At 42.0% G+C, this 24,995-nt stretch overlaps 1 protein-coding gene across 1 annotated transcript in view; it reads right to left on the reverse strand.

The window, feature by feature from the left end:
* Positions 1 to 1,531: 1,531 nt before the first annotated feature.
* The window catches only part of LOC103903315 (centrosomal protein of 83 kDa-like), a 39,441-nt gene continuing 15,977 nt past the window's right edge, over positions 1,532 to 24,995 (reverse strand). The window contains exons 2-9 of the mRNA XM_009284505.2: positions 9,606 to 9,750; positions 9,322 to 9,471; positions 8,564 to 8,639; positions 7,271 to 7,428; positions 4,471 to 4,600; positions 3,462 to 3,565; positions 2,546 to 2,726; positions 1,532 to 1,832 (exon numbers count right to left, since the gene is read on the reverse strand). Of these exons, the coding sequence (XP_009282780.1) occupies positions 1,647 to 1,832; positions 2,546 to 2,726; positions 3,462 to 3,565; positions 4,471 to 4,600; positions 7,271 to 7,428; positions 8,564 to 8,639; positions 9,322 to 9,471; positions 9,606 to 9,750 (1,130 nt within the window). The 3' untranslated portion in view covers positions 1,532 to 1,646. The remainder of the gene's footprint in view (positions 1,833 to 2,545; positions 2,727 to 3,461; positions 3,566 to 4,470; positions 4,601 to 7,270; positions 7,429 to 8,563; positions 8,640 to 9,321; positions 9,472 to 9,605; positions 9,751 to 24,995) is intronic.

Genomic DNA, 24,995 nt, shown 5'->3' on the forward strand with positions numbered 1-24,995 from the left:
TGCCCGCTACACCTCCACACGGCCTTCAGGAGCCGCGCTACAACGTCACTGCTTCAGGGCTCTGAGGCCGATGATGCTTTTAAAAAGCTAAAGATGTTAAAAACGAGGATAACCTGATAACTGTTCTTTCAGGAGAGGGTGCTGCAGGGACAGGAAATCAACTCTCACGCAAGGAGCCCCAGAGGGACAAAGCGGTAGATAACCATCAATTCTTCCTCCCGCTATTACCCTTTTTCTGCCCTCCGAGGCTTCCCTAGTTCGCATAAACCGCCCTTCCCTGCCCCCCGGCACCGGCTGGAAGTCTTGCTGGAGGCCACGTAAGCAGAGCCGGGGGCAGCAACGCGAGGCGGTTGAGAGCTAGCATCTTTGCAGCCATCGCCTACTGGCAGACGTTGGTGAACAGGACATTCGGCAAAGCTGGCTCAGGCACAGGTAGTTACTTTTTCCAAACTGATCCTGCAGGAGACAGTAGCAATAGCTTCTGTTACACCTCGTAGTTACACTGTTTTCCTCGGAGAGGTCTAACAGATTCCCCAAGAAAGTGCAGCACAATCCTCGTACGGACGTACTGTATGGAAAATCAAAAATGCAGCGTCCGGAGAGAAAAGTTGAATGGACAACAGCGTCACCATAGGCAATGTAGTCATGCAAGTGGCTGTTACTACAGTCTAGTAACAATACCAAATAAGTTACTAAAAGAAATCGCACTGCGTATCTCGCTGTCTCATACTTTCACTGCAGTATTTGGAAAAAAAACAAAACAAAACAAAACATAAAACAAACCCAAAAAACAGATAAAATCATTCTTATGCTTCCAGGAAAGTTTTCACTACCAAGTCAAAAAAAATTAATTGATCCTTTACAAGTTTCTGTTACTAAACTGATAATGAAGGGGGGGGGGGCGGCAGATTTTAAACACATTCAACCTTGAATAAATAATTTTATTGTAGTTAAGTAAACAAATTACAGTAGCAACAAATACAAACATATTTTCATAATGTGAAGGCGATTTGTTATACTTCATCTCTGCTACATTATATTAAAAAACCCGATTATTGCTTATTCCCGCTATAAAAATGCAAGAGGCACATTGTCAAGGGTAACAAATAAAAGTTGTCAGCACTTTCTCCATTTCATTGCATCCTCTCTGTCTGCATGGGAACTTCAAAATAACGATCCAAACGTGGATTACAGCATTGTTAACAACCAAAACAGCAACCCACCAAAACTCCACGCTGATACAGTAACTTCTACACTGAAGGAGTAAGAGGATATTATCAAATAAGTTTTGAAGGATTTATCAAAAAAATTTGATTTTAGTTTTTATTTAAAATGTCAGCACAACCCAAACCTTGATAAATGTTTTTTAAAGTTTCGTGTGATGAGATTATGTCATATGTTTTGACTTCCAAATAATTTTACATCATTTATATAAAAACATTTAAAAACGTAGTTAATCTTTCGATGCTTTTGTTTTGAACCGTTATATTTGATAATTTATGACAGTCTATCAAAAATAAATACGAAACTGTGCAGAATATATTTTATGCTCTTCAGGCACATACAAGCATGGTTTTGGCAAAATATTAAAAGCCTGTACAAAGGATAAGCTAATGAAAACTAACAGCACGTAGAGTTTGCAGAGTTTATTTGGAGTCCTCACTTTGTGCATCGCCTTCTCCAGCGATCTTTTTTCTAGCCAAGTCCCTGTACGCGCCCACCATTACTCGCTCTCTAGATGGTCCAAGATCTTGCAGCTGTTTTCTCTGTGTGGTTTCTAGTTCTTCCAACCGCTTGCGAAGCACGGAAAGCTCTCTTTGATGCTGCTCCTCCTTGAAATTATAAAAAAAAAAAGTGGCTCTGTTACATTTTGCACACCTACAAGGGACCAAAATGAGCAATAGTTTCATTTCCTTTAATTAACGATTTTAAAATAAAAATTGTGAAGTCCAAAATACCCTTATTCCTTAAATTTTACTCCTCAGTGTTTTGTGGGTATTGTTCTGACATTCACGATGAACAGCATCAGCAGGAAATACGCGTGCAGGCGTTCCTCCTCTCAGATGAAGAGGCAGGCAGACCTGAGGTCTCGGCTACCAAGAATCTGTAAAGTCAGCCTGATCAGCCTGGTCAACCTCAGCCAGAGAGATTTTCACCCTCAGAAGCTCACCAGAGTGAGTAAAACTTTAACCACACAAGAAATCAAGAGCAGCGATACTGCTTTTTAATAATGAAACCACGGTGTGAGAACACCACTACGGTATTTCTTGCCCAGAAGGAGCTGTTTAAAGCCTCTCGGGAGAAGGACACAGTACGGAGAACCAGGTTAAAACTGCCCGTTTGTTACATTCTGTAACATATCGTTTGTCTATCAGGAGCTCCCTCCTATTGCGAGGAAGGGAACAGCGCTAGAAGCATTCCTCAAAGTTTCCTTCCTCTGTTCAAAGATCAAATACTCCTTCCTTAAGACTAAGGTCTGTAATGAAGGACGGTTCTAGTACCCTCTTTCGTTGTGTTACTTTCACAACTTGTAATACATCACCACCTGAAGAAGGGGGAAGGACGCTTCAGGCCCAGGAGGCAAGGCAGATGATGACATTGTACTGACTGGATTGAGTGATGGTATGTTAGGATTCAGAATTAAACTCCGGAATTCGTTGTGTCTACGTTGCAAGTCCTTTAGTCTCTTCTGGAGGCGTGCATATTCTTCATAGGAAACATTCTGCCTAGGAAGTAAGAGATTTCTAAGAAATCAAAATCTTTATTATCCCAACATAGAAGCATACCTCTCCACGAGTACTGTACTGTTTATTATGCCTACAAAGGAAAACTATATACCAGAAAAACTGGAAGGTGGAAGATCTGTGTATATTCTTCTGCCTAAATGTCTATCTAGAAGTCCCTCTACACATTAAGCTACCTGCTGTATTACAGATTAGAATTTACATGGAATAAATTAAGCTTTTAATAGCATTCACAGTAGTGAGCCGCAGGAGCCACATTAAATTAATTATCTGAATCAAGCCCTCCATAGGTACGCAATGAAGAGAAGAAAAATAGCTTGTCTTTCAAAGAGGATGCTAAGTCTGCTTCTCTTGCAATTCCAAAGTCTTTTTCTTTCCCATCTTCCATTTATTTTCACATACCGTACTTTCAACTCTAACAGTGCTTCACTGCCACATCTCCTTTTTTACATACTTCCTTCTTTTGAGGGGATTCCTGCAACTGCGTGTCAGATATTTTTCCTCCATTTCTTCCTGAAGAGACAGCCCCGCAGCTGTCCCAAAGTCTTAGCTGTCCATCCTAAATGGATTCTATTCAAAGAATCCTAATGCTGAAAATGTCATTAGATGGGACTCCAGTTACTAAACTGTCATGCACCTTCAAAATTACTTCATATTTGTAAGTCAGATCTTGGGCATATATCATTTTTCAAGTTCAGAAAAAGCAAAGTTCATTACCTATTTAGCACCTGATTTTCTTTTTCTAGCTCTTCTATCTTGGCTTCCAAAAGTTCTAGTTTCTCTTGCATCCTCCTTTGTTTATTATCATTGAGCGTCTTTCTCTGTCAAACAGACATTTCAAACAGAGCTAAGTAATGCCTTGATAGATTAGATCCTATAAAAATTAAATCTACACTGCCTATGGTTTCAAAGCTGTGACAGTTTTTAGGATTTTCCTTCCTTAAGAAGCAGCAGCGCTGTGTTGTTTGAAGGTTCTGAATCCCCATGATGGGAAACAAAAGAGATGGGAAATGATCCATAGCTGCGACTGAAAGCTGCACAGCTGTCAGTCACTCGTTGGTCAGTGACTTACTGTACTAACAAACACTAACTGTATTTGAGAGTTACAAAATTCATTCTTTAAATAACCATACATAAATAAGTATAAACACGACCAAAAAAAGTATGCTTGGTTTTGGTTTGGTTTGGTTTCGCCCCCCCGGCCCCACTCATGTTGACCTCAACTTTTAAAAACCTTAAAAACCTTACTGGTAGGTTTCATAACCTGTATATGTCCAGTGTATAAAGCTGCCAATTAATCTTGACCTTTTATAAACAATTAATCAGCTTTTTCTTCCAAGTTATTTCATAAAAAGCAGCTTAGGAGAAGATATAAAAATTTAATATTCCATCAAGGAAAAGCAGAACATCGTTTGTCTGGTATCCAAACCATCATCCCTACTAATCAAGAAGTCCACCTCTTAAATAACCATATATATATACACACACACACACACACAAAGCCTCACAAAATCTTTGATGGCATTATAACAAAATTGTTGGCTGTAATATTCTTCTGCATATCCCTTCAAACCTAGTTCTGTGCTAATCCTGAAGAAAAAATATATTTTGCTACTATATTCAGTAGATTGCAAATAAACTCTTAATAACAAAACAATGCTAGCTGCCCAAAGTAAAGCTGAACTTTTCATAAGCTGGATCATTCATAAAGGAAGAGTCAACGTGCCTTTTTCTGAGCAAGAGCAGCTCGACATAGCTTGTTCTTCACTTGGTTGTATTTCTCTTCTTTCTCTGTGATACGCTGAGTAAGCACATGCTTCTCCTCCAGCCATTCTATACGTTTGTATTCTAAAGTCCTTTGAAAAAATCAGGTAAAAAGATCAAGAGGTTATATAGACAAAGCAGTGCGTTTGATTAATGCCTCAAGGCTCCTAAAATAGATGCATCTTTTCACAACTCCTCCCTTTATATACTTGAAGGATCTGATTTAAATTTGATTGTGCACAAGATTCACCAAAATTGAACCTGTGCTTTAACAACACCCTAGGTTTTGTTCAAGTATGAGGCACATTTTGAAAACTGATTCCAATAAGCTAGTTAATTGTAGGCTGTTTGTTGGTTTGGCATGTTACCAAACCATCCGTGGAAAATTCCTAAATTTAGCTCAAATAATCACACTGGAACACAACAGTAGACACCTATGCCAAACATCAGCTGTCAGAAGAGCTGACAACTGCCTGCTCTGTTTGGAAGGGAAGATGTAAGAGAATAGGTTGCTGCCCTGTGTGGTCTACTATGCCTTTGTAACAGAGAAGTATAGACTTGACTAGCGTGTGCTCCCGACCAGAACAAATGCCAACACAACAGGAAGCTCCCGCTGCTATGGTTCCTAGACAACATTCCAGCTGAACACACATCATCAGCAACGTATGTTATCTGTTTAGGCCTTTGCATGGTTAAAACACACTAAAATTAGGCTGTGTTCTCTAGCAGTGGATAGGAAAGGAGCCAGTTTCTCTCTGCTGCCTTGTTTGTTTGGGCTATCTGCATTGTGGGCCAAAGCAGGCAAGAATTAACTGCACATTTAAGTACATTACTATAAAAAAAAATCAAATGGTGAGATTCTGTGCAGCAGTTTTTAAGAAATGCAATCCATGGCTTGGTATCAGTGCACCCATACCACTCCAGTTCTGGGCTGATACAGTTTCCCTACAGGGACTCTGAATGAATCTCCGTAAATTTCTCACCAAACAGCCTTTCCCTTCCCCGCAGTGGAAGTATTAGGAGCCATCCACTCTCATATCAGAACCAGGATCCTGGCCCACTTGGTACCCATCACAGTTCTTTCAGTAGACCCAGTATGGTTTGTACCTTGCTGTTGACTGCAAGTAACTACTACTACCCCGGAACCAAAGAGCTTTCTCGAAAAGCACTGCTTAACAGTAAAAGAATTTCCATTGAGACAGCGGTTAAAAATGCCATGAGATTTTTTTTAAAATGCCAGTAACGCTGTTCCTGAAATGCTTAACAAGTGCCTGTTTGAGCTTATCTCTGATAGGTATCAGTCTCATAGTTTGCCTTCAGCCCTTTTTCTCACTTGACATTTTCATTTCCAAGCCTAAGATTGACACAGCCAGGCAGGCAGCTCCTTCGTCTACTTATGGCTCAACTGGCATTATTTTATTTATATGAAACTTTTTATCTTGGGCTTTCTTATCTTTTGGTCCTTATTTCACTTCCTGTTTAAGCCAAGTTGCTTTGGTGCAGCTTAACTCTTGGAGTTCAGGCTCGTAAGAGTTACTGAGCTGAGGAAGGAAGCCCTATCACCCACAGAGTCAGCAAAAGAACGGAAACACGTCCCAAGGGTAACAGTAGGACAGACCTGGAGGACTTACATTTAGGCTGCAAAGCTGCTTAATTTCTGCAGTATCAGCCTTGGTGCATCTCTCGTTATCTACATACTTAGACAATGATCTCTGAGGACTGCCAAGTTCCTTCCACTGCCTTCCCAGGAAAAGCTACTCCTGACTGGTCTATGGTCCATAAACATGTAAATGACACTGACGGTCTCACTCAAATAACAGTGACAATCTCACTCAAAATACGAATACACCTTCCTAAAGTAAACATCCAAAGTATTTAACATGCTACTGACAACTGAACATACTCTGCAGTCCTGATGCAATAATTTCTTCAAATGTTAAACTGAAAAGCAATACTTGAACTAATGACAAAGCAGCAATTGCAGTACCAATTTGTAGCAAAGTTAAAACAAAAAAATGCCACATTCTACCTCTTGGAAGTTTTCTATTTAATCTAGGACGCTGACTTTTTTAAAAACCCACCACACAATAATTCAGTACAAATTAGACATGTGTTTGGTTGTTAGTCTAGGAAATATTAAATACCCATTTCAGACTAACTGACAAATTAATCTTTAAATTCCAGGAATGTATTCATTACTGTACGGGCTCTGAACAAGATTTGGTGTCCTTCAGCATTTATTAGCATATTTTCATTGTATGTGGTCAAGCTTGTGCAAAAAAGGAAAGTGATTATTTTTAATTTTGATGAGAGCAACTAGAAGATATCCAATAAGCTGTTATTTGCCTCGTATCACCTAAAAGGATCTGGGGTGGGGGGAAACTTTTTTCACCCTTAATGCTTAAAGACTCTTACAAGAACTCTGTGTGAAACTCTGGATCCACTTAAACTAATATAAGTTTGACATTCACTTCAATATAAATAGGATCTCATTTTGCAAAAATAGTGTATTTCACTAGTCAAGAATTGTAACAGACATGAATGGAAACAAACTCCTATTTTTGAAGTTACCACAAGCAAAGCTTTTATACATACTGCATAACAGAAGGTATAGCCATTTTTTACAACTGTCCAATATTTCCTGTTTGTTTTTAATTTCAGACTTTATTCAGAATCTACAATCCGTAGTAAGCAATCCACGTGAAAGGAATACAAGCAATATGAAAAGGAAAAGTAAAGCCAAAAAGAAGAAAAAAAATTACTTCTCTGTTTCCAGTTGTGCTTTTTCTGCCTGAGTCCTTGCATGTTGACATTCTTGTTTCAATCTTTCTATCATTTCCTTCAGCTTCTGATTAGACTCCAGTAAATTATTTTCTGACTGAGCAAGTGAGGCAAGTTGGAGTTGCATATCGTGCATTTGCTACAAAGAAATGAAATGTTTCCATTTGATAAGGTATGCAACTAACTAAATTAATTTTGAGATACTGAGACAGAGCAAAATGCAGAACACCAACTGGCTGCATTAACTTTTCATAAGCCTTTCTTATCTGTTCCTTTTCTCCTTACTCAACAAGCTTCTCCGGAAGCTTTACAGTAAATCACTACTAGACAAGGAAGGTTTTCTATTGTAGTTAAAACGAGAAAGAGAAAGGGAGGCAGGAGTCTTCAGTTGTTGATGTGTCCCCCAGAACTTAAGAAATCCGACATTAAGCCTCAGGGCTGAACAGAACTAGAGCACCACACAACATTCAGTAGCTGAGCTGTGGAGCTACCCAGACTCTTCCCTCTCATAATGCACAATGCATTACAGCCCGCCGTGGCTGTACCAAACCAGTTCACAAAACCAAGTCAAGTGTAGAGTCTGAAAAGTCCAACCTCTGCAGCCAGCAGGACGTGGAAAGGATGAATTCCCTTTCCTTTTCCTCTCCCCACATGCACACTCAGATACCCCAGTTTCTGATTTCTGGAGGAAAAACAAATATTGCCTTGAACTTCAAGTGCACACAGCTTGCAGACTACTTTGATGCACAGCTATGTTCTTACCTACTAAACATAACATCATGGGCGAGCAGGAGTTAAAAGATTTAGGTTTTATTTTCAACACTGCCATCAATTCACTCTGCAATAGAAATATACCTCTTTACACTAGTTTATTCATTTATGAAACATCTGTTAAGCACTTGAAGAACCTCAGATGAGAGATGCAGTGTAAATGCAAAGCATTACCTAGAAACAATTTATAAGTCTCCATGGAAACTGAATCTCCAGTTAAATAGTGCATAACCATATTCAGTACACCAGTCTATAAACATTCAGCTTTGAAATCCTTGGTACCCACAACACGCATGAAGGAAAGAGCTGTAATCCATCTATAAAGGTCCAGGAAAGCATGACTGATTTCTGAACGCTTCTGCTTTTAAGTATCTGTTATATGCATTTTGTCCCTCAGGAAAAAAAAGCCTTAAAAATTCAATCTAATCTTCAAACGCTGGACATGGTAACCACAGGAAAGATTGTATTTCTCTATAAAACATTACAATGCAATAAAACCTTACCTGCTTCAGATCAGCACTTTCACGTTTCTTTTCTTCCAATTCCTCTGTCTGAATCGCTTGCTGTTGAATTTTTAATCTAAAATTGTATAAGACATCCTTATTTTTATCTAATTAAAATACAGATGTTAGAAGTTAGGACAAATCAGTCTGACAATAGAATACATTGCGTAATTTGAAGGGCTGATAAATATTTAACTAAACAATGATTAAAAATATTTTTTTATTGATTATTAGAATTCATATAGGAGTAAGAACTATGTTGATTTGTTTGCTTTTGGAGTATGACTTTTGCTCATTTTATCATACTGACCTTCATACAAATACCATAGTAAAACAACTTCACTGAGAAGTATAATAACCAACTCAAAGAGATGTCACATTAGGGTCCCAGTTTGCCAGCTGCTGATACAGTACCATTGTGGAAAGAGCAATGGTTTACTCTAACGCTGGGGCTATGCCAGCAGCCACCATGGACCCAAGTTTAACAAACATGAGTACTGCAAAATTATGTCTTAAAAATGTTCAATAAAATAATATAATTTTTAGAGGTTTGGATGAAAAATGTTCTTTTTTTAAAAAAAAAAAACCACATTTTTAATTCTGCCTTCTTTTTACACAATGCAAAAGATAATTTTGCTTAATTTACCATAATGAACATTTGTGTATCTATGAATAGTAAACTTCTACACTGACTACTGTAAAGAAATCAGGGGGGAAAAAATGAGGAATTTGTGTTAAGGTTAGAAAAGCCACACTACCGCAAACGCTGAAGTTCCTTTTTGCTAGATTCTTCTGCCAACTGTACAACACGTAGTTTCTCTTCATACTGATCCTTTTCAGATTGTCTCCAAGTATGTTGTTCCAGTTTCATCTTCTCTAGATCAGCTAATCTGTTCTCGAGTTCTAACCTGAGACATTATTCAACATGTACACAAGAATCATGCCAAAATGCCAGAAGTGTCTAGTTGCTAAGAATGACATTTTTTAAAGTTACTCAAAACACTCCTCTTTTAGAAGTTGAGCAGTAAATCAACAAACATACTTTTCATCCTGTAAGGCTGCAATTTTTTCAAAAACTTCCTCTTTGGCAGCTTGCACTTTACGAATTAGCTCCCGATCCTTTTCTACTAAAAGCACCTTATGACGTTCAACAGCTGCCTTAAGAATTTCCTTGTCTGACAGCAATCCTGCATTATACATTAAAAGAAGTTAAAATGTCATTATTGATATCAACCTGATGAAATCCAGTATTAAACTAACTTTATAAATTGATAAAAGGGAGCTAAAAATCACAATTCACATGATAGAATGAATGAATGGGGAAAAAACCCAAGAAAAACAGGAGAGACATGGCTTTTCTTAGTATAACAGCAACATTTCAAAAACTTTTGAAGAGTAACCGTTACACTGGAATCTCTGTCTGCAAGGGTTTATTATTTTAACATACAAAAGTAATTAAACAGTTGATATTATTATAGATTTAAACTCTAAAGCAATTTCTGCTATGCAGTTGTGTCTGGATATTTAAAAAAAAAAAAAAAAAAGGGTTCAAAAAAAAAAAAAAAGCTCCTTGATTGTTTGAGGCTGCAGCTAATGCTTGGAGAAATGTTGTGCAGCATGCCTGTACTTGGAGCGCACGGTAATGTGCCGTCGGAGGAAGTTCCTGTATTGGGTACAGAGGCAGCTCGGGACTAACTCCTGCCCAGATGTGTTCGAACACAGTGTTGGCCTTACGCATTTAAACAGGGAAGTGGGCTGGGTTGGGTCCCTGTGTTGTGAGTGATGGCTAACGCGGGCCACCCGCTTCATTGCCAGCAGTGCTGCCAGCTGATGTTGCTCTAAATTTTTTTTTGGGGGGGAGGGAGGAGAGAGCAGAAGTCATCCCCCTCTGTAAGTTTTAATATATCAAGTAAATGTTAACGTAGAATTCATTTTGCAGAAAGTTACTGGGGTTTGGGATATGTTTAGCATTTGGATGGGGGGTATCCCCCCCCACTCTTTTTCTGCCGTAATCAAGACTTTAACCCTGCAGCGGGTGAAACAACACTTCAGACGATCCCTGTCTTCGGTGGGTGGATTCCTCATCGGTAAATAACAAACACCGTGCTGGTCCAGGGATGCCAAGGGCAGGGTTTATCGGAAGTCCTCTTGCCATCCCAGCACGGGAGAAGAGGCATGCGATGCCCAGCCCCGGGATGCCCGCCTCACCGGGAGCAGGCGGCCCCCCAGGGACGTCGGTTCGGGTTGGGTGCTCACCGTGGCTCATGCCAGGCTGTGCAGAACTGGCTAATGAAGCTGCCGGCCGGCTTTACAGCCCTCATACCTCTTGCTCCCCTATCAGCCCCAGCCACCGATTGGTTTCATACAGCTCCTGACAGACAGGCAGAGATAGTAACTTCTGTTACTACCAGACGGGGACGGTGATTAGATAGGGAGAGTTTCTCTATCTCGTTTTTTTCCAGATAGAGTATAGGGCTTAGGGACGTGCTCTAGCGTATATGCTTTCCTTCACGGGCGCTGAGTGGGGAAGCTATTGGAAACTTGAGGGATTGGCGGGAGGAGTGAATATAGGGGTTTTTATTTATTTACTTTGACATTTTCTTTTAAACTATTTTTAAGAAGTACATTTTTACCAGTTTTTCTGTCTGGAAGAAGGAATCTAATGGGTTTTTTTTCCACTCACAGCTTTTAATTACATCATTGCCATCATCGGGCCCTTTCTACAACTCCCACATTGTTCAGCAGACACAGTGAAATGTTTTTAGGAACCTATAAAAGCCAGTAATTTGCATCCAGAGGCCATGGCTGTAGTCGGCGTTCAGGCAAGCGAAGCAACTGCCTGGATAACTTTATGGCCGGTACATGTGCTGCATTGTGTAGTGCGCTGCCGTGCTGCAGCCGGAGAGGAGCGGGAGCGTGGCTGCTGCATGCCTGTGCCTCCCGCACAGATTGCATTGCGTGTACCATTTAATTAAGTAATGAAGTTGTTAGGGCTCGTAGCCGGGAATCGGGCTCCCCAAAGGTCCATTGTGCCAGGGAGCTGAGCCGGAGCCAGCCGTCCGCTGCGTGCCGCTGAGCCTGCCTCTTTCCCTGGCTCCGTGCTGGCTTTTCTCAGCCCTCTCCCCGGCTTTTGCACCCCGGGGGTGCGACTTGTGCCTCCTTTCGGTGTTGGCCTCCCCTTAGTTATCGCATGGTGGTTGGAGTTGAACCTCAAGATAAGTCGTGTCGTTCTCGGTGTGGGATGCAGCCTTGCAGTCAGGTGAAATGGTTTGTGACGACTGACTTGGCATGGGGCATCGAGGGCTCCCACGCGTCCACAGCTTTCGGAAACCATCAGTTTCTGAGGCTAATGAGGGCCTCATGTTGCAGAAATATGTTAAGGTTTAGGATGAGATTTGCAAAATTGCCAAAGAGCTCTTTCTCATATCTGTTTGAATTCGGGCAGTCAAAACATCTTAAGTAGCTCTGAAAATGTCACTGTGGAAGATCCTGCTCATGGCTGGTCTAGTTGAATAAAAAAGGCTAAGATGCTCCAGAAAGGAGAAAACATTCTCTCTTTTTAAAGGTGATATAGGATGGCTGTGGTTTGGTATTTGTTGTGTAAAAATTGTAAGTAATTTCTCAGCAAGAAAGAGCGAGCTGTCTGTGTCAGCGGGCTGCGAAGCCGTGAGATACAGGACCTCAGAGCATTCAGGGGCCAGGGGAGAATTCTTTAAAAAGTAGCTAAAAAACCATAAATATTCACCTTAAAATGTCTTTTTTTTTAATTGAATTGGGTCTGATTTTTGGGGGGGGGGGAGGCTGCTAGTTCTCACTAGGCTGAATTGAACTTGGACTTCCCATCCATACAGGATTTGCATGCGTTTTTATTTTAATGTCACACGTGTGTATCTTCCAGACTGCCAGCCTTTTCAGTCAGGAGCACAACATTGTTTTTTCGTTACTGCTTTGTACACTCGTGCTTCCCGACCGCCATATATTCTGCCCGTTTGAAAGCATAAAGCGCCGCTCTGCTCCTTGAGTGGGAAATAACAGTAAGGATGGTGCGGGGTGTGTGGGATGCCTCTGCCCCCCTCACGCGGGTCTTCTATTCCCAAGATTTCCCAGATTCATCTATTTCTGCTCCTTAAGTTATATCAACATCAACAAAGAAATAAAGCCAGGTCCTTACTTTTAGTACAGACACCATGAACAGGCTATTCAGTGTGTGCTGGGCTCCCAGCAGGCACGTTTCTGCCAGACAGAGGACTTTTTGATTCCGTTTTCTTCCTCCATCTGAATAGGCTCTGGCTGGGGGCGAGATGTCTGTTGTTAGATGAGGGGGACCGAATACCCGATGGGTTCGGGCTCTTCAACACTCATTGGTGCTCGCATGACCTGGGGAAGAGAAGATGGTTTAGTTGAGGATGGGGAGAAATGTTTGTCTTTGGGAGGGTTGACCCATCCCCTCCGACGGGCACCCCGAATTTAGGGGGATGCAGTGCTGCGGGCATGTACACCCCACGGGGCCGCCGGGGGAGGATGCTCCCTTGGGAGGAAGGGAGATGGGGGAGACAGTATTCCTTCTGGCCTCAGAAAGTTGTCTGGGAGTCAGAAATGTGCAGGGCTTGTACGTAACTCAGCCACATCGTGCCGAAACACGCTCCCTGAAATGGGGCCGGGGTGAGCCGCAGTGACTGACAGTGCCTTCTCCTGCCCAGAGCCTGAATCAAACTGCTTTTCATGGCCTCGAGTGTTTGCCGAAGTGGTTCCCAGCCAAGACAGGAAACTATTTGACTTAGGGTGCTAGAGAGCTCCTCTCATGGTATTTACAGATAAAAGGGGAGGAGTTGAAAACCTTAGTCCATATTCAGCCCAATCTGATAACCTCCAGGGATTTTATTAGTTCAAAGAAATTTTGGATAGCAAACTTGTGTGCTTAACTGGAGCTGAAGCCCTAACCCTTGGAGGCATCCAATCTTAGTAAAACCTTAAAATAACAAATGCTGCTTGTAACTCTTTTTTTTTTTAATGTTTTAAAACCACTAGGTCATTCTAAAAGTTAATAGTTAGGTAAGAATATGTCCCTGACGTTTAAAATTCAGTGTCTCTCCTGAGCATTGATGGCACAGAAACCAGTTTTGTTCAACAAACTTCAGTCTGTGAGGGGCTAAAAGTAAGAAATGTGAATTATCTTCAGTAACTAGATGGGCAGAATGTGTTTTATAGGATTAGATTAGCAAAGCAACAGTAAAATGACTGTTTTCTAAGGTACTTTACTAGGTTATCAGGTAGCTTAATGCTGTGCCCTCTTGTTGGCTGGAGATCACCAAGACCTCTCTGCAAGCGGTGGTTGTCTTGTAGATGGAAACATCTAAAGTGTGCAAGAAAAGGAGACCCTGTGCAGTTCCTCTGCCCTGGAGTTAGGTATGTCCTGGCGGCTCTCCTGGTGTTGGGTCGGGGCTGCTCCTTGGACAACTTGTGTCCGCTCAGCAGACACAGATGGAAACTCCTCCATGCCCTGCTCCTTTCTGCTTCTTCCTAGCTCTTAACTTTCTCCTTTTCCCTGGATTTTTATTTCATCACCACCACCACTGGCTGGGGGGGGGGACCTTGGGCAAGGTACGGGCTCTGTTGGAGGTGGTAAAGAGGGTCTGGTAGGACCGTGAGTGCGTTGCCAGGCTTCCAGCTTTTTTTTCTGGAGACTCTGCTCCTTTCTTTGCAAGCCTAGAGCTACCTTCCGCTTCAAACAGGTAGATTCACTCGCTGATTAAAAAGCATTGTTAATTTAGAAGGAAGGCCACATTCTTTCTCAACACCATCATTAATTAAAGACTAGGAAATTGCCAATTCACCCGACATTCACATCCTTACCAACCTATGCTCACATAATTTATTGCCCAAATATCTTAATGCCCAAGTACATGCTGAGGCCCGTACACAAAACCTTAACTCCAGTCTCATATATTTTTCCTATGCATAATTAAGATGATTGCTTCTTAAAACCTTGAGTATTTTTGGTAAAACACCTTTGTTTTTCTGAGGTTGGATTTTTAGATTGTGCCCAAACATGGGCACTGACTGTGGCCGCAGCTTTATGAAACGATGTATAATCCTGTGTGTATGGGTGTGAATCATAATCCCCAGATGAAAATAGCTCCTGCAGAGCCCTGTCTCTGGGAGGAGCTAAAAAACCCAAGATACCCAACAGTCCTTTAAGTCTCACAATTATAAACTGTTGCAGGTTGAACATAATAAGAAGACAGAGTTTTATGTCGGTAAGGGTAACGTAACTATGCAAAACCCACTTACAGCTTAGACACATCATTCATGAGTTACACCATGGCTCCTAACTCATGGCAACGACGAGTGTCTGGCAATCCCCACCATCTGGTGAACTCTGATGTGTATTTGAACAGCACAGTGTGTTAGTGTGCCTATATACAAGACATATTCGCACACAACATATAGTGGCAGGGGAAAGAGAGAGAAATTATGTTTCAGCTGTGAATGACTTATATTTACTCAAGCAGCAAAGAAATAGCTGATAGCTCACGAGTGATCAAAGCTCGTGGTGAGTTATAGAGGTCTTTCCTCACCAGTGAGGAAGATATAGCACATTTCAACCTGCTGTATATCCTTTTAGACCCACACACACGTTTTAATGCTTATTTTTATTTCAGTTTAGAGGCCTTTCTACTTTGCCCAGCAAGTGATTTTTTTTTTTTTTTTTTTTTTTTTTTTTTTTTTTTTTTTTTTTTTTTTTTTTTTTTTTTTTTTTTATTATTATGTTTTTTTGCAATCTTTTTTGCAATCTCTTCTGCCTCTTCTCTGTCTGATGCTGATGCCAGAGACAGAGCAGATTGGGAAGCCTTTGAACACATTACTGGTTGAACTCGAATGAGATTTTTGTATTGCTTGGTTGCAAGCTCCTGTGATGAGCATAAGGAATTTAGTCTTGATTGACATGATGTACTCTTAAAGCAAAAGTGATCTATCAGCATTCAGGCACCCACAACTTGTTTTTTCTTTCATGACAAAGAATAGTTATGTTGCAGTTGTGCTACAGCAATGAAGGTTGAATTGCAGTTTCCCTTTGAATCCTCTGATGGAGGAGGTGGAGAAGAGTGAGTCAAAATGGGGCCATTTTAGGTCACTCCTAACAAGCCAGGCTTGAGGATCTTCTCAGTTTCTGTTGCTCTGACTGTTTTGTGTTCAGCCAGATCTTCCTCTGGTACACCAGCATTCTCATTCCAGTACAGAATATTCGTACAGATGACACAACCTTATCTTCGGCTTCGGTCGCTTTAAAATGAGTTTTTACAGTTAACACACCCATGATCTTACACCACAAAGAGAACTGGTTTGGAGAAAAGATATGATATATCCTGAGACGGAGTCTGAATGTGAGACATCCTCCCTCTCTCTCCTCCTTGTGCTTATCGCTAAATGTGAAACCTCTTTGAAATAAGTTGCTCTCCAAATGAGTTATTATTTGGCCTATGGTCGGTATAGAAGACACGTGAGCATCCTCTGGGAGGAAACAGAATTTTATAAATTAACCTTCAAACTCGGGAGTGTTGGACTGTGTTTTTTATTTGGCCGCTTTATAGGGCACCGGGCAGGTTATTTGGCCTGCCTTTTCCAGGTCTGGCAAACGGGTAGAGTGCTCCTTACCCCCACCGCTGCCTTGTAAGCGTATTGCCTTCTGTCTGGGGGCCTGGGACATCAGTGTGTAAAGAGCCATCAGAATAAAATGGTTTGTTACTAGTGATTTTATTACTATATGTAAACATTTGAATCTGCACATAACCTTTGAGGGAGAGGTTCAAACAAGGATTAGAGCAGTTTAAAGAAACTTCACAAAATGCCGAAGCTTTTTAAGAGTCATACGTTGCTGAGGCATGGTGCTGAGCATCCTTATAACTCGCCTGTGCCACCTCTTTCCAACTAGCAAAGCCTTCTGAATAGGTTATTACTGGATAAATGTTGTGGTTCCCAGGTGAAGTTTGTACGGTTCTTAATGCCTGTTTCAGGGAGATCCAGGCATTAGCTGGTGAGAAATCGGACAGGCTCCTTATCCCCAGGGTGGGCTTTCCTCATCTGTGGTCGCCGTGGCAGGTCAGTTTGGGGGAGCCTGTCGTTCCGCTTCCCATGCCCTGCCTGGCGAGGAGGATAACCGAGGGAATGGGCTGGCCTCAGACACAAGTTTTATAGCTTCTCAAGTACCGAAGTAGTACTTCAGACGAATTTTAGGTGTTTTTTTTTTTTTCCTGGAAGTGTAGTATGTGGGGTACTGACCGTATATGCCAGGCTTTAAAGCTCAAAATGAATGATTAAATAGTTTGTAATTAATGTAGTGAGCACGAAAATAAACATCTGAAGATGGTAACTTTCAGGAAGTGCTTTAAGACCTTCAGTTTTACATTTTCCATTTATTTGGGCAGATTTTGCTAATTGTTATAGGAGAAAAAAAAGCTGCTTTTTCATAGGCAGCAAATGCCTCTCTGCAGGGCATGTCCTTGGTTATCCAAGTCTCCTTTGAATCATTCTGAACATGTTAATTCAATATCTCCCTCTTTGTCGTCCTGCTCTTGCAATTTTTTTTTTTTTCTTCCCAGGTTCCACTCCTGGCACTCTACAGCTTCCCATTTCTATTTCAGTGTTTCAGGCACTGCTCAGAAACAGATGGATGGCTACATTTCAACCCCACCTCCCAACTTCCACATACAGTCCACATCTCGCACTGCATTCATGAGCTCGTACAAGCAACAGGGCGCTTGGTGTTTGCTTTTTTTAATAAGTTCATCCCCAAATCAGAGCTTCCCCATTTAGGTCAGGTGCTCTACCATGAGAAATTCCTCTTCCCCACCCCCCACCACCCCCCCAAAAAAAAAGGCAAAAAAGGGATATTAATGTGTTTGAAGCAGAGGAGGGTGGGGCACACGTGCTTTTTGGAAACGCGCTGTTTCCCAATGCCTGTTTTGATGACTTTAAGCAGATTTTGTTTGCAGGTATGCCTGGTACCGTGTGATCGCCCGGGGAGCGATGCAATACGATGAACAAAACCTCAGCTCTACATTTGCTTTTCCTCCTTTGCTTTGCGGCGCCCGGGTTTTGATGTCTTGCTTCTCAGAAGGCTTGACGGTAGTAATAACGGAAACGGCAAAAAATGTCAGCTTGACTACTGTCTGCGTGTCGGCACTAGTCCAGGGAGTTTCAAAGGGATGTTTTATTGATTCTGTAATTGCACAGTAGAATGGACAAACTGAACTGTACCTCAGGGCAAGGAAAGCCCCTGTCTGAACGGCATCTGTTGGATGTATGCGCTGCTGTAATTTGGGCAGGGAGTGCTCGCTGGGCGGTTTGAACCAGGGGACTGAAATCTTGGCTTAACCCTTTCATTGTAGGGCGATGGAAACTCTGGTTTTGCTTTCTGATCGCAGCCTGGGAGAAAGATCGGCTTTGGGGGGTCCCTTTCAGCGCTGAAGCGACTCTTTGGGGCTTCGCTGGGATTTACGCCGGTGTCGCTTTTAAAGGGAAATTTGGCCCGTGATCTTTTCCCTGGCATTATCCCTCCAAGTATTCCCCTCCTCTGGGATCCTGAGCCCTTAGTATTATAACTTGCAGCGTTGCCTCGCTTGCAATATCCACGTCTTAACTGAAAAACTGGTTTTAATCTCTTATGAAATAAGCCTGCATTATAATGCTCGTGCCTGGGAGCTGGTAACTTCCTCTAGCACGAGCTGATTACTTTCCAAAACTGAAGGAGTGGACTGAGCTGTTTTGCTAAAACAATTGCAAATTAAATTTGTAAACTTTTGCTGTTGCCATATTTTTTCACTGGCATGCTGTCTGTGTGCTGTGTCTTTAATTTGGTGAGAACACAAATCAATTAGACTAACCTACGGCAATTCAAAAACTGTGGGGGAAAAAATAAAATACTGTCTTGACTTGATACGTGGGTGCCCAGGGTTTCCGTCCCAATTATTGTCTCTTATTTCTTTTAGCCAGCTAGAGCTGGGTGTCCTGCAAAGAGCAGTGCTTCGTCCCCAGGGCAGAGCTCACAAAACCAAGGGGTAGAAAGGCAGCGCGGGAGGAAACACTGTCCAGGCCCCTCCCTCGGAAGGACCGTAAGTTTGGCTTCTGGGTCTCAAAATTTCAGGGTTAAAGGAAGAAAGAGCTGGAGCAAGGCAGAGCCAGGGATGGGGATGTGCCAGCGATGGGGATGTGCTGGGATGGGAGGGTGGCAGTGCACGCAGGAGCTCCCAGCCGGAGCTGATGCTCCACAGGCTTCTGGGGGATGCCAGCGGCTTATGAGCCAAACCCTGATCTTGGAGCTTCCACTGCTCTTAATTATGGTCATGATTAAGTCTTTGTCTTCCCGAAGTTGAATAGGCAGATGGGTCCGAGTTTAGAGGGTGAAGTACTGTTTATTTTTGCAAGTTGTGCAAACACTTAATACGTTGTTCTGAAATCTTGTTTTTTAAATGTAATGCTCTTTCAAAGCAACTTGCTGGGAAAAACCTGCAGTGTAGTTCTGTCCTGTACTGGATTTTAGTAGGTTTTACAAGAAAGTACTTTATTAAATGAAAAGAAGATGTGCACTTAACTTTATGATATTTTTTTGTTGACGCTGCTGAACTTCTTTATCTGGAGCCTTGCATGTTGTAATAACATTCATAGACAAAAATAGGCACTTAATTAATATTAAGGATGTGGAGCACTCTGCCAGTTCCACAGAATGAAAAGTTGAGCCCATCTTCAGTAATGTGCCCTGCAGAAATCAACTGGGGAGGATCCTGCATCTGGGATCTGCTCAGTTCCCTTCTGGTGGTTCGGAGGAGTGTAAACTGTATACTAGCAGCAACAGCTGTACTTCGGGGCTTTTGCCAGAGGAAGAGCAGCTTTATTCTGCATTGGGAAGAGAATGCCTGAGATTTGTTGATTAGTAGGGGAGGGGAGCGCTGCCCAGTGCAGCTGATACAGTCGTCTCAATACATAATTAATTACAAGTACACTTTGATCAAGTCTAAAACTCAGTCCGGTGAAAGGAGCAGTGAGATCTTGATTTGTCATATTTGGTGGTACGAATTTTAATGGGTAGGTGAAAGATAGCTTATCTTTATCTAGTTTTGTATTAAACTCACAGCCGAGGTATCGAAATTCTCTTAAGATCAGTAGCGGTGAGATTAGTCCGGACCCGCCGTGGTGTAAGGCAAGGGGCCGGCGAGCGCGGGTAGCATTGCTGCAAGACTCGTTGTACATCAACCTCCTAATTTGGAGGCAGGTTTAATAAGAGCCAAATGGAAATTAAAATATCAGACTGTGAACTAATAGTTTAACATGTGGCTGAGTCTTTATCACCTTCCTCCCCCAACTCTGACTTTTGTCAGATTGCTCATAATTTCAGTCTCAGTGATCTGACTCTCTGTTGTCTTTTTTTATAAAAATGGTGATCTGAGTGTGACTGAAAATACAGAATATGCACTAATATTTCCTGTGCCACATCAGATCACCAAAATGACTAAAGAACATCCTGAACGCTAAAATTCTCAGCACATATTTTCTGTCAACACTAATGCTGAAGTGGAATTGCCCCAGCCAATCAGACGTGGGGAAAAAAACTGACTTACTGACCCAGAAAATGCTGTATTTCCCAATTTTTGCAGCATCTCCACTCTGGTTGTCAAGGAAAGATGGCCAGAGTCGGGATCTGCGGTACCACAGCGCTTGGAAATCCCAAAGGCGCTCCAGGCACGTTGATGAGCGTGTTAGGAGAACCGGTGCAGAGTCCTGAGGGTAGTAGCCATGGGAAGCAGGCGTTGTGCCAAAGCTCTGCTGAGTATCTCTCTGCCTTGCTGATAGGAATCGTTCATGCTTTTTGGCAGTGACTGTTGCAATAGTATATGTAGCTGGTTTCGTGATGCCCTGAGTTCATTGATGACTGCTTGCAAAAAATAAAAAATATAAAAGGCTTTTGGAGTTTACCAGGTGATTGCTTGAAGGGTAGTTAACAGCTGCTCAGTAACGTTTTCAAGAGCATCCTAGTCCTGCCTTCGGAAAGATCTTTGATGGGGACGTAGTTCTCTGGAGTTGTTTTAATTAACTGTGGGCTCCCGACGGCCTACGACACTTCCGAAGACTGTGCTTGGATGCCCCGGAGGGCTGTGGCCGGGAGCAGCCCGTGGTGTCAGGAGAGCTGCTGCTTTGCTGCCTGGGGCAGGAGCTGGCCCGAGGGAGCGAGCCAGTAAAGGCTGCGTGGCCTGCAGTAAGAGGGCATCGCGAGCTTGGGCGAGCTAAAGTGTGCAAGAGCCCAGCAAAAAGGAGACCCTGTGCAGTTCCCCGGTTTTCAGATCTCCTGTTTTCCCTTCTTTATTCCCTTTTCCTTCAGGACCAGCACTGCCAGGCAGCTGGCTGTGTGTGCCTTGGTGCAAGGGGGGGGGGGGTTTGGGTGCTCTGAGCCGTCCTTCCCCTGAAACCAGAGGTGACCTTAGAGCGCATCTCCATGCGGTCGCCTTAGCATCCTCATCGCGAGGGATGAGCACCTCCCTTGTCGCACGGGGAGCACTGGCGATCGGGTAGATTGCCAGGCAGCTGGAAAGGTGCCAGCTGCCTTTGTGGGCAGCGTCACCAAAAGCAGCAGAAAGTGATCGGTTCTGGGCCGAGCACCAAGGGTGGTGCTGGACCCTGCCCGTGGGACAGCTGCATGTGTCGGCATCTCTCGGCGCGCGGGCCTCGGGTAGCTGTTTGAGCTTGCTGCTTTTTTGCTTTGCTTCTCCTCACCACCCCCCCCACCCCCCCATTTGATTGTAAGAGCTGGGTGTCTGGAAGATTAATTTGTCCTTTTGGACTGCAGATGGACCGTTACTATTTTATAATCATCGACAGTGGTTGTAAGGAGCGAGGAAGGACACAGTAAAATACAGCGATGCTGACAGTGTAGAAATAGTGCATCTTCTGGCTGTTTGATATTTCGATAGAAACCTTTTATCACTTTAAAAACTGGCTGTGTATCAATACGATATGTTAAAAACAGAAGTAGGAAACTGCAGGCTTTTAATTTGTGCCATTTGAACCCTCTTACCTTGGATGAATGCGGCATGTAAATTATAGTTCCCATGAGGTAAAAATCAGTCAAATGCTACTTAACCTTTACTCTGCCATGTTGCGTGTTCCATTTGTGCTTAAGAGAGTATGTGCATACGCTTTCATCTCGCTACCGTGCAAAATCAGCCTTAAGGTCCCTGTAACGACACAAAATATCTTTAAATTCGGATTTAAGGTGAGCAAAAGTGCTGTCGTCTTAGAGATCTTATGGCTGAAGTGGTTTCAGAAATTTTGTTTACCCTTCGAAGGTGAGGAGCTGGAAGAGGTTATTTTTCGTTCAGCGCAGCCGCGGTGATTTCTGCCGTTGACGGTGTACCTGGCGGTTAAGTTCATGCCATGGTTTCTACTATAACTGGTTTATTTGCATGGTTATGCTTGTGCTGGTTATGTTTGTGCTGGGTATTCATGTCTTAGGTTGGTATTTTCCAAAGTTGGTCTCCTGCAAAATAGGTTTGTTTTTTGTTTTTTTTCCTTAGTTGTTTCAGGAAAAAATATTCAGCTATTTGAGTCATTTAATATAGAAAACAACTTCTCTCCATGATAATTTCCTAGTAAAAGAATCGGAAATTTGTCACCTTTGATGCTTGACATGCAAAATACCTGACCCAGAACCCACTGAATTTCCTAGAAAAAGTTTTCTCTTGACTTGCATGTTTGGATCAGGTTTATGGTTAAGACTGCACTTACATAATTTACTAAATGATATTATTGCTAAATGATATTATTGAGAGTCTGAAAAATCTACCTTGGCACTATTTAGAGACGCTTAACTCTTCTTCTTTCGGAAGAGCAAGTTTTTCATAATAAAAAGCAGAAAAGAAATGCAAGATGTTTTCCCAGTGAACATTTTCATTTGAAAAAAAACCACAACTACTTTCGGAAGCAAGTTTTTCATAATAAAAAGCAGAAAAGAAATGCAAGATGTTTTCCCAGTGAACATTTTCATTTGAAAAAAAACCACAACAACCCACCAGCGAAAGAAGAAAATTGGGGAAATGAGAAATAATTTTCTCACAACAGCAGACTTCAGAGTCTGTACAATATTTGCATTCTGTTAATTCAAGGGTTCCTGCAAAATAAAAAAAAAAAGTTATCTCTTCATTGGTGAGCTGTAGTGATTACAGTGGAAACAGATGTGCTGCTGCGCTGGGAACCCGGCTCACAGCAGGCTGCCTCGAGCCAAACAGTAGCTGCAGCAAGAGATGGGTGTTAAACTCTCACCCCCGACACCCCTTGTTCTGCTCACCTACCTGTGGTGGAGACTTTGAACTCTAATGGAGTATTTAAAAGCAATATTTTTAACACATGCACTTTTTTTTTTTTTTTAAAAAGGGAAAAAGGAAATTAAATTCTCTCTAACATTACATGGTTGGAAATGCACAAGTTGGCGTGGTTTGTAATGCTTAAGTTGGCTGTACTGGATATCTTATATATTTAATTTTATACATTTGATACCGTATAGAAATATTATTAAATTTCACACTTAACAGGGACAAACAAATGTAAGAAATTTATTACATATGTTCAGTGTGGTAAAATAAGAGCTCACGGAGGAAGTTTTTGTTTTAAACAAGCTTAGTTTTAATCATAACGATTCATGTATACAGAATCGAATCACTGGATATCTTATATATTTAATTTTATACATTTGATACCGTATAGAAATATTATTAAATTTCACACTTAACAGGGACAAACAAATGTAAGAAATTTATTACATATGTTCAGTGTGGTAAAATAAGAGCTCACGGAGGAAGTTTTTGTTTTAAACAAGCTTAGTTTTAATCATAACGATTCATGTATACAGAATCGAATCCCACGTGTTTATTTTAATTCCCTTTTTGCTCATTCATAAGGCAGAATTCCTGCTGATGTCCATGACTGGGAATCTGCAGGTGTTCACCTGAGTAGAAAATGAGTAAAAATGGAGGAAAACCCATGAGAATTGGCTTTTTTTTTTTTCTTTTTTTGTAAGTGTGCTTTGAATAAATAAAAAATACTTTACACTGCCTAGAAGCAGGGAGTGAGAACAGTGTGCTGGATTGCATTTCTCCTCTACAGCCTTTGCATGCTTTGGAGAGTTTTTGCAAACAGTCCGGCTGGTGTATTTTATCCCTAATACGGAGTGAGAGGGTTGATCAAACCACATGCTCCTTCAGGCCAGAAACTTTTTGTTGTGGCCAAAAAAAAAAAGAGAGGGGAAGAAAGTAGGGGAAGAAGGGAGGGATTCGGAAAGCCTGGAGTATACTTGTATAACACTGGGGGAACGGTGCTGAGATGAGTATTCTTATTTGTAGAGCTGAGAAGAAAAGTGAAAATTAAATCAAAGCGGTTCTGAACTATTTACATTTAAAGAGGTTTAACTAAATATGAGCTCCATTTAAAAAACAAAATAAAAAATGCTTGTAAAGTGTGCGTTTTCAGGGTTTGTGTTAGAAGCAAAAGCTTAGCTGACTCCATGCGGTCGTCAAATGTGTAAATAATGAAACTACAAAGTATTACTTTCACTTGTGGACAGTCCCTAATTTTCCCCCAACCTCTCCAAAAGCCTAAACAAGAATAGAAAGAAGTTTCAAATGTGAAAAAATGAAACTTGGTATTTACTGATGCTTCAAAGATGAAAACAGACAGCAATACGGGGAAGTAGCTGGCTCCGGGGAACGGTGCGGGCCGGAGTCGTTCCTTTCTAGGGCAGCAGCTCAGCCGACCCCCTTTTAGCATCGAGGATAAACCATTGCCATCGCCGACTGGGTTGGTACCTTCACCGCTCAGTCCAAGTCCTGTTCCGCATAGACTGGCACAGCGCAGGGAGCATCGGATGATGCTGTCATCAGTGATCTTAATAAAGGACTCGGTAGTTATAGGAAATCCTTAATCATGGGGGAAGAGAAGAGGCAGCAGCTGATTGAGGGGTGGGTACCCAGAAGGTGACACGAGCATCAGGGCACCTGGAGATCCAGTCTGGGACTGTCAGTCTGTGTCTTTCTGCATTGCTAATAACATTTGCAAATGAAAAAAATCACTCACAAAATCTTTACAGTGAACGACTCGCAGGCACTGGCAGCAGTGGGAACTACTGAGCCCGTGGTGACGGGCTCTTTGAGGGGGTGCTGTACCGGGAGAAAGGTGGTCTTAAAAATGCAGCGGACTGGGAACCAAGTGCTCTGGGTTCTCTGCAAAACTGAGTTTAAAAGTTTACTGCAGGTTTTTAAGAACCTTTCGTTGGGGATGGAGTAAGAGCATAAAGCATTTTTTTGGATGAAGAACTGTCAATGGATTTTTTTGGAAGAAGCTATACAAGGAAAAATATTCTTGATTTTTATTTGTCACATGTCTGAAAATA

The sequence above is a fragment of the Aptenodytes forsteri genome, unplaced genomic scaffold, assembly GCF_000699145.1.
Source record: "Aptenodytes forsteri isolate BGI_AS27 unplaced genomic scaffold, ASM69914v1 Scaffold53, whole genome shotgun sequence".
Taxonomy (NCBI): domain Eukaryota; kingdom Metazoa; phylum Chordata; class Aves; order Sphenisciformes; family Spheniscidae; genus Aptenodytes; species Aptenodytes forsteri.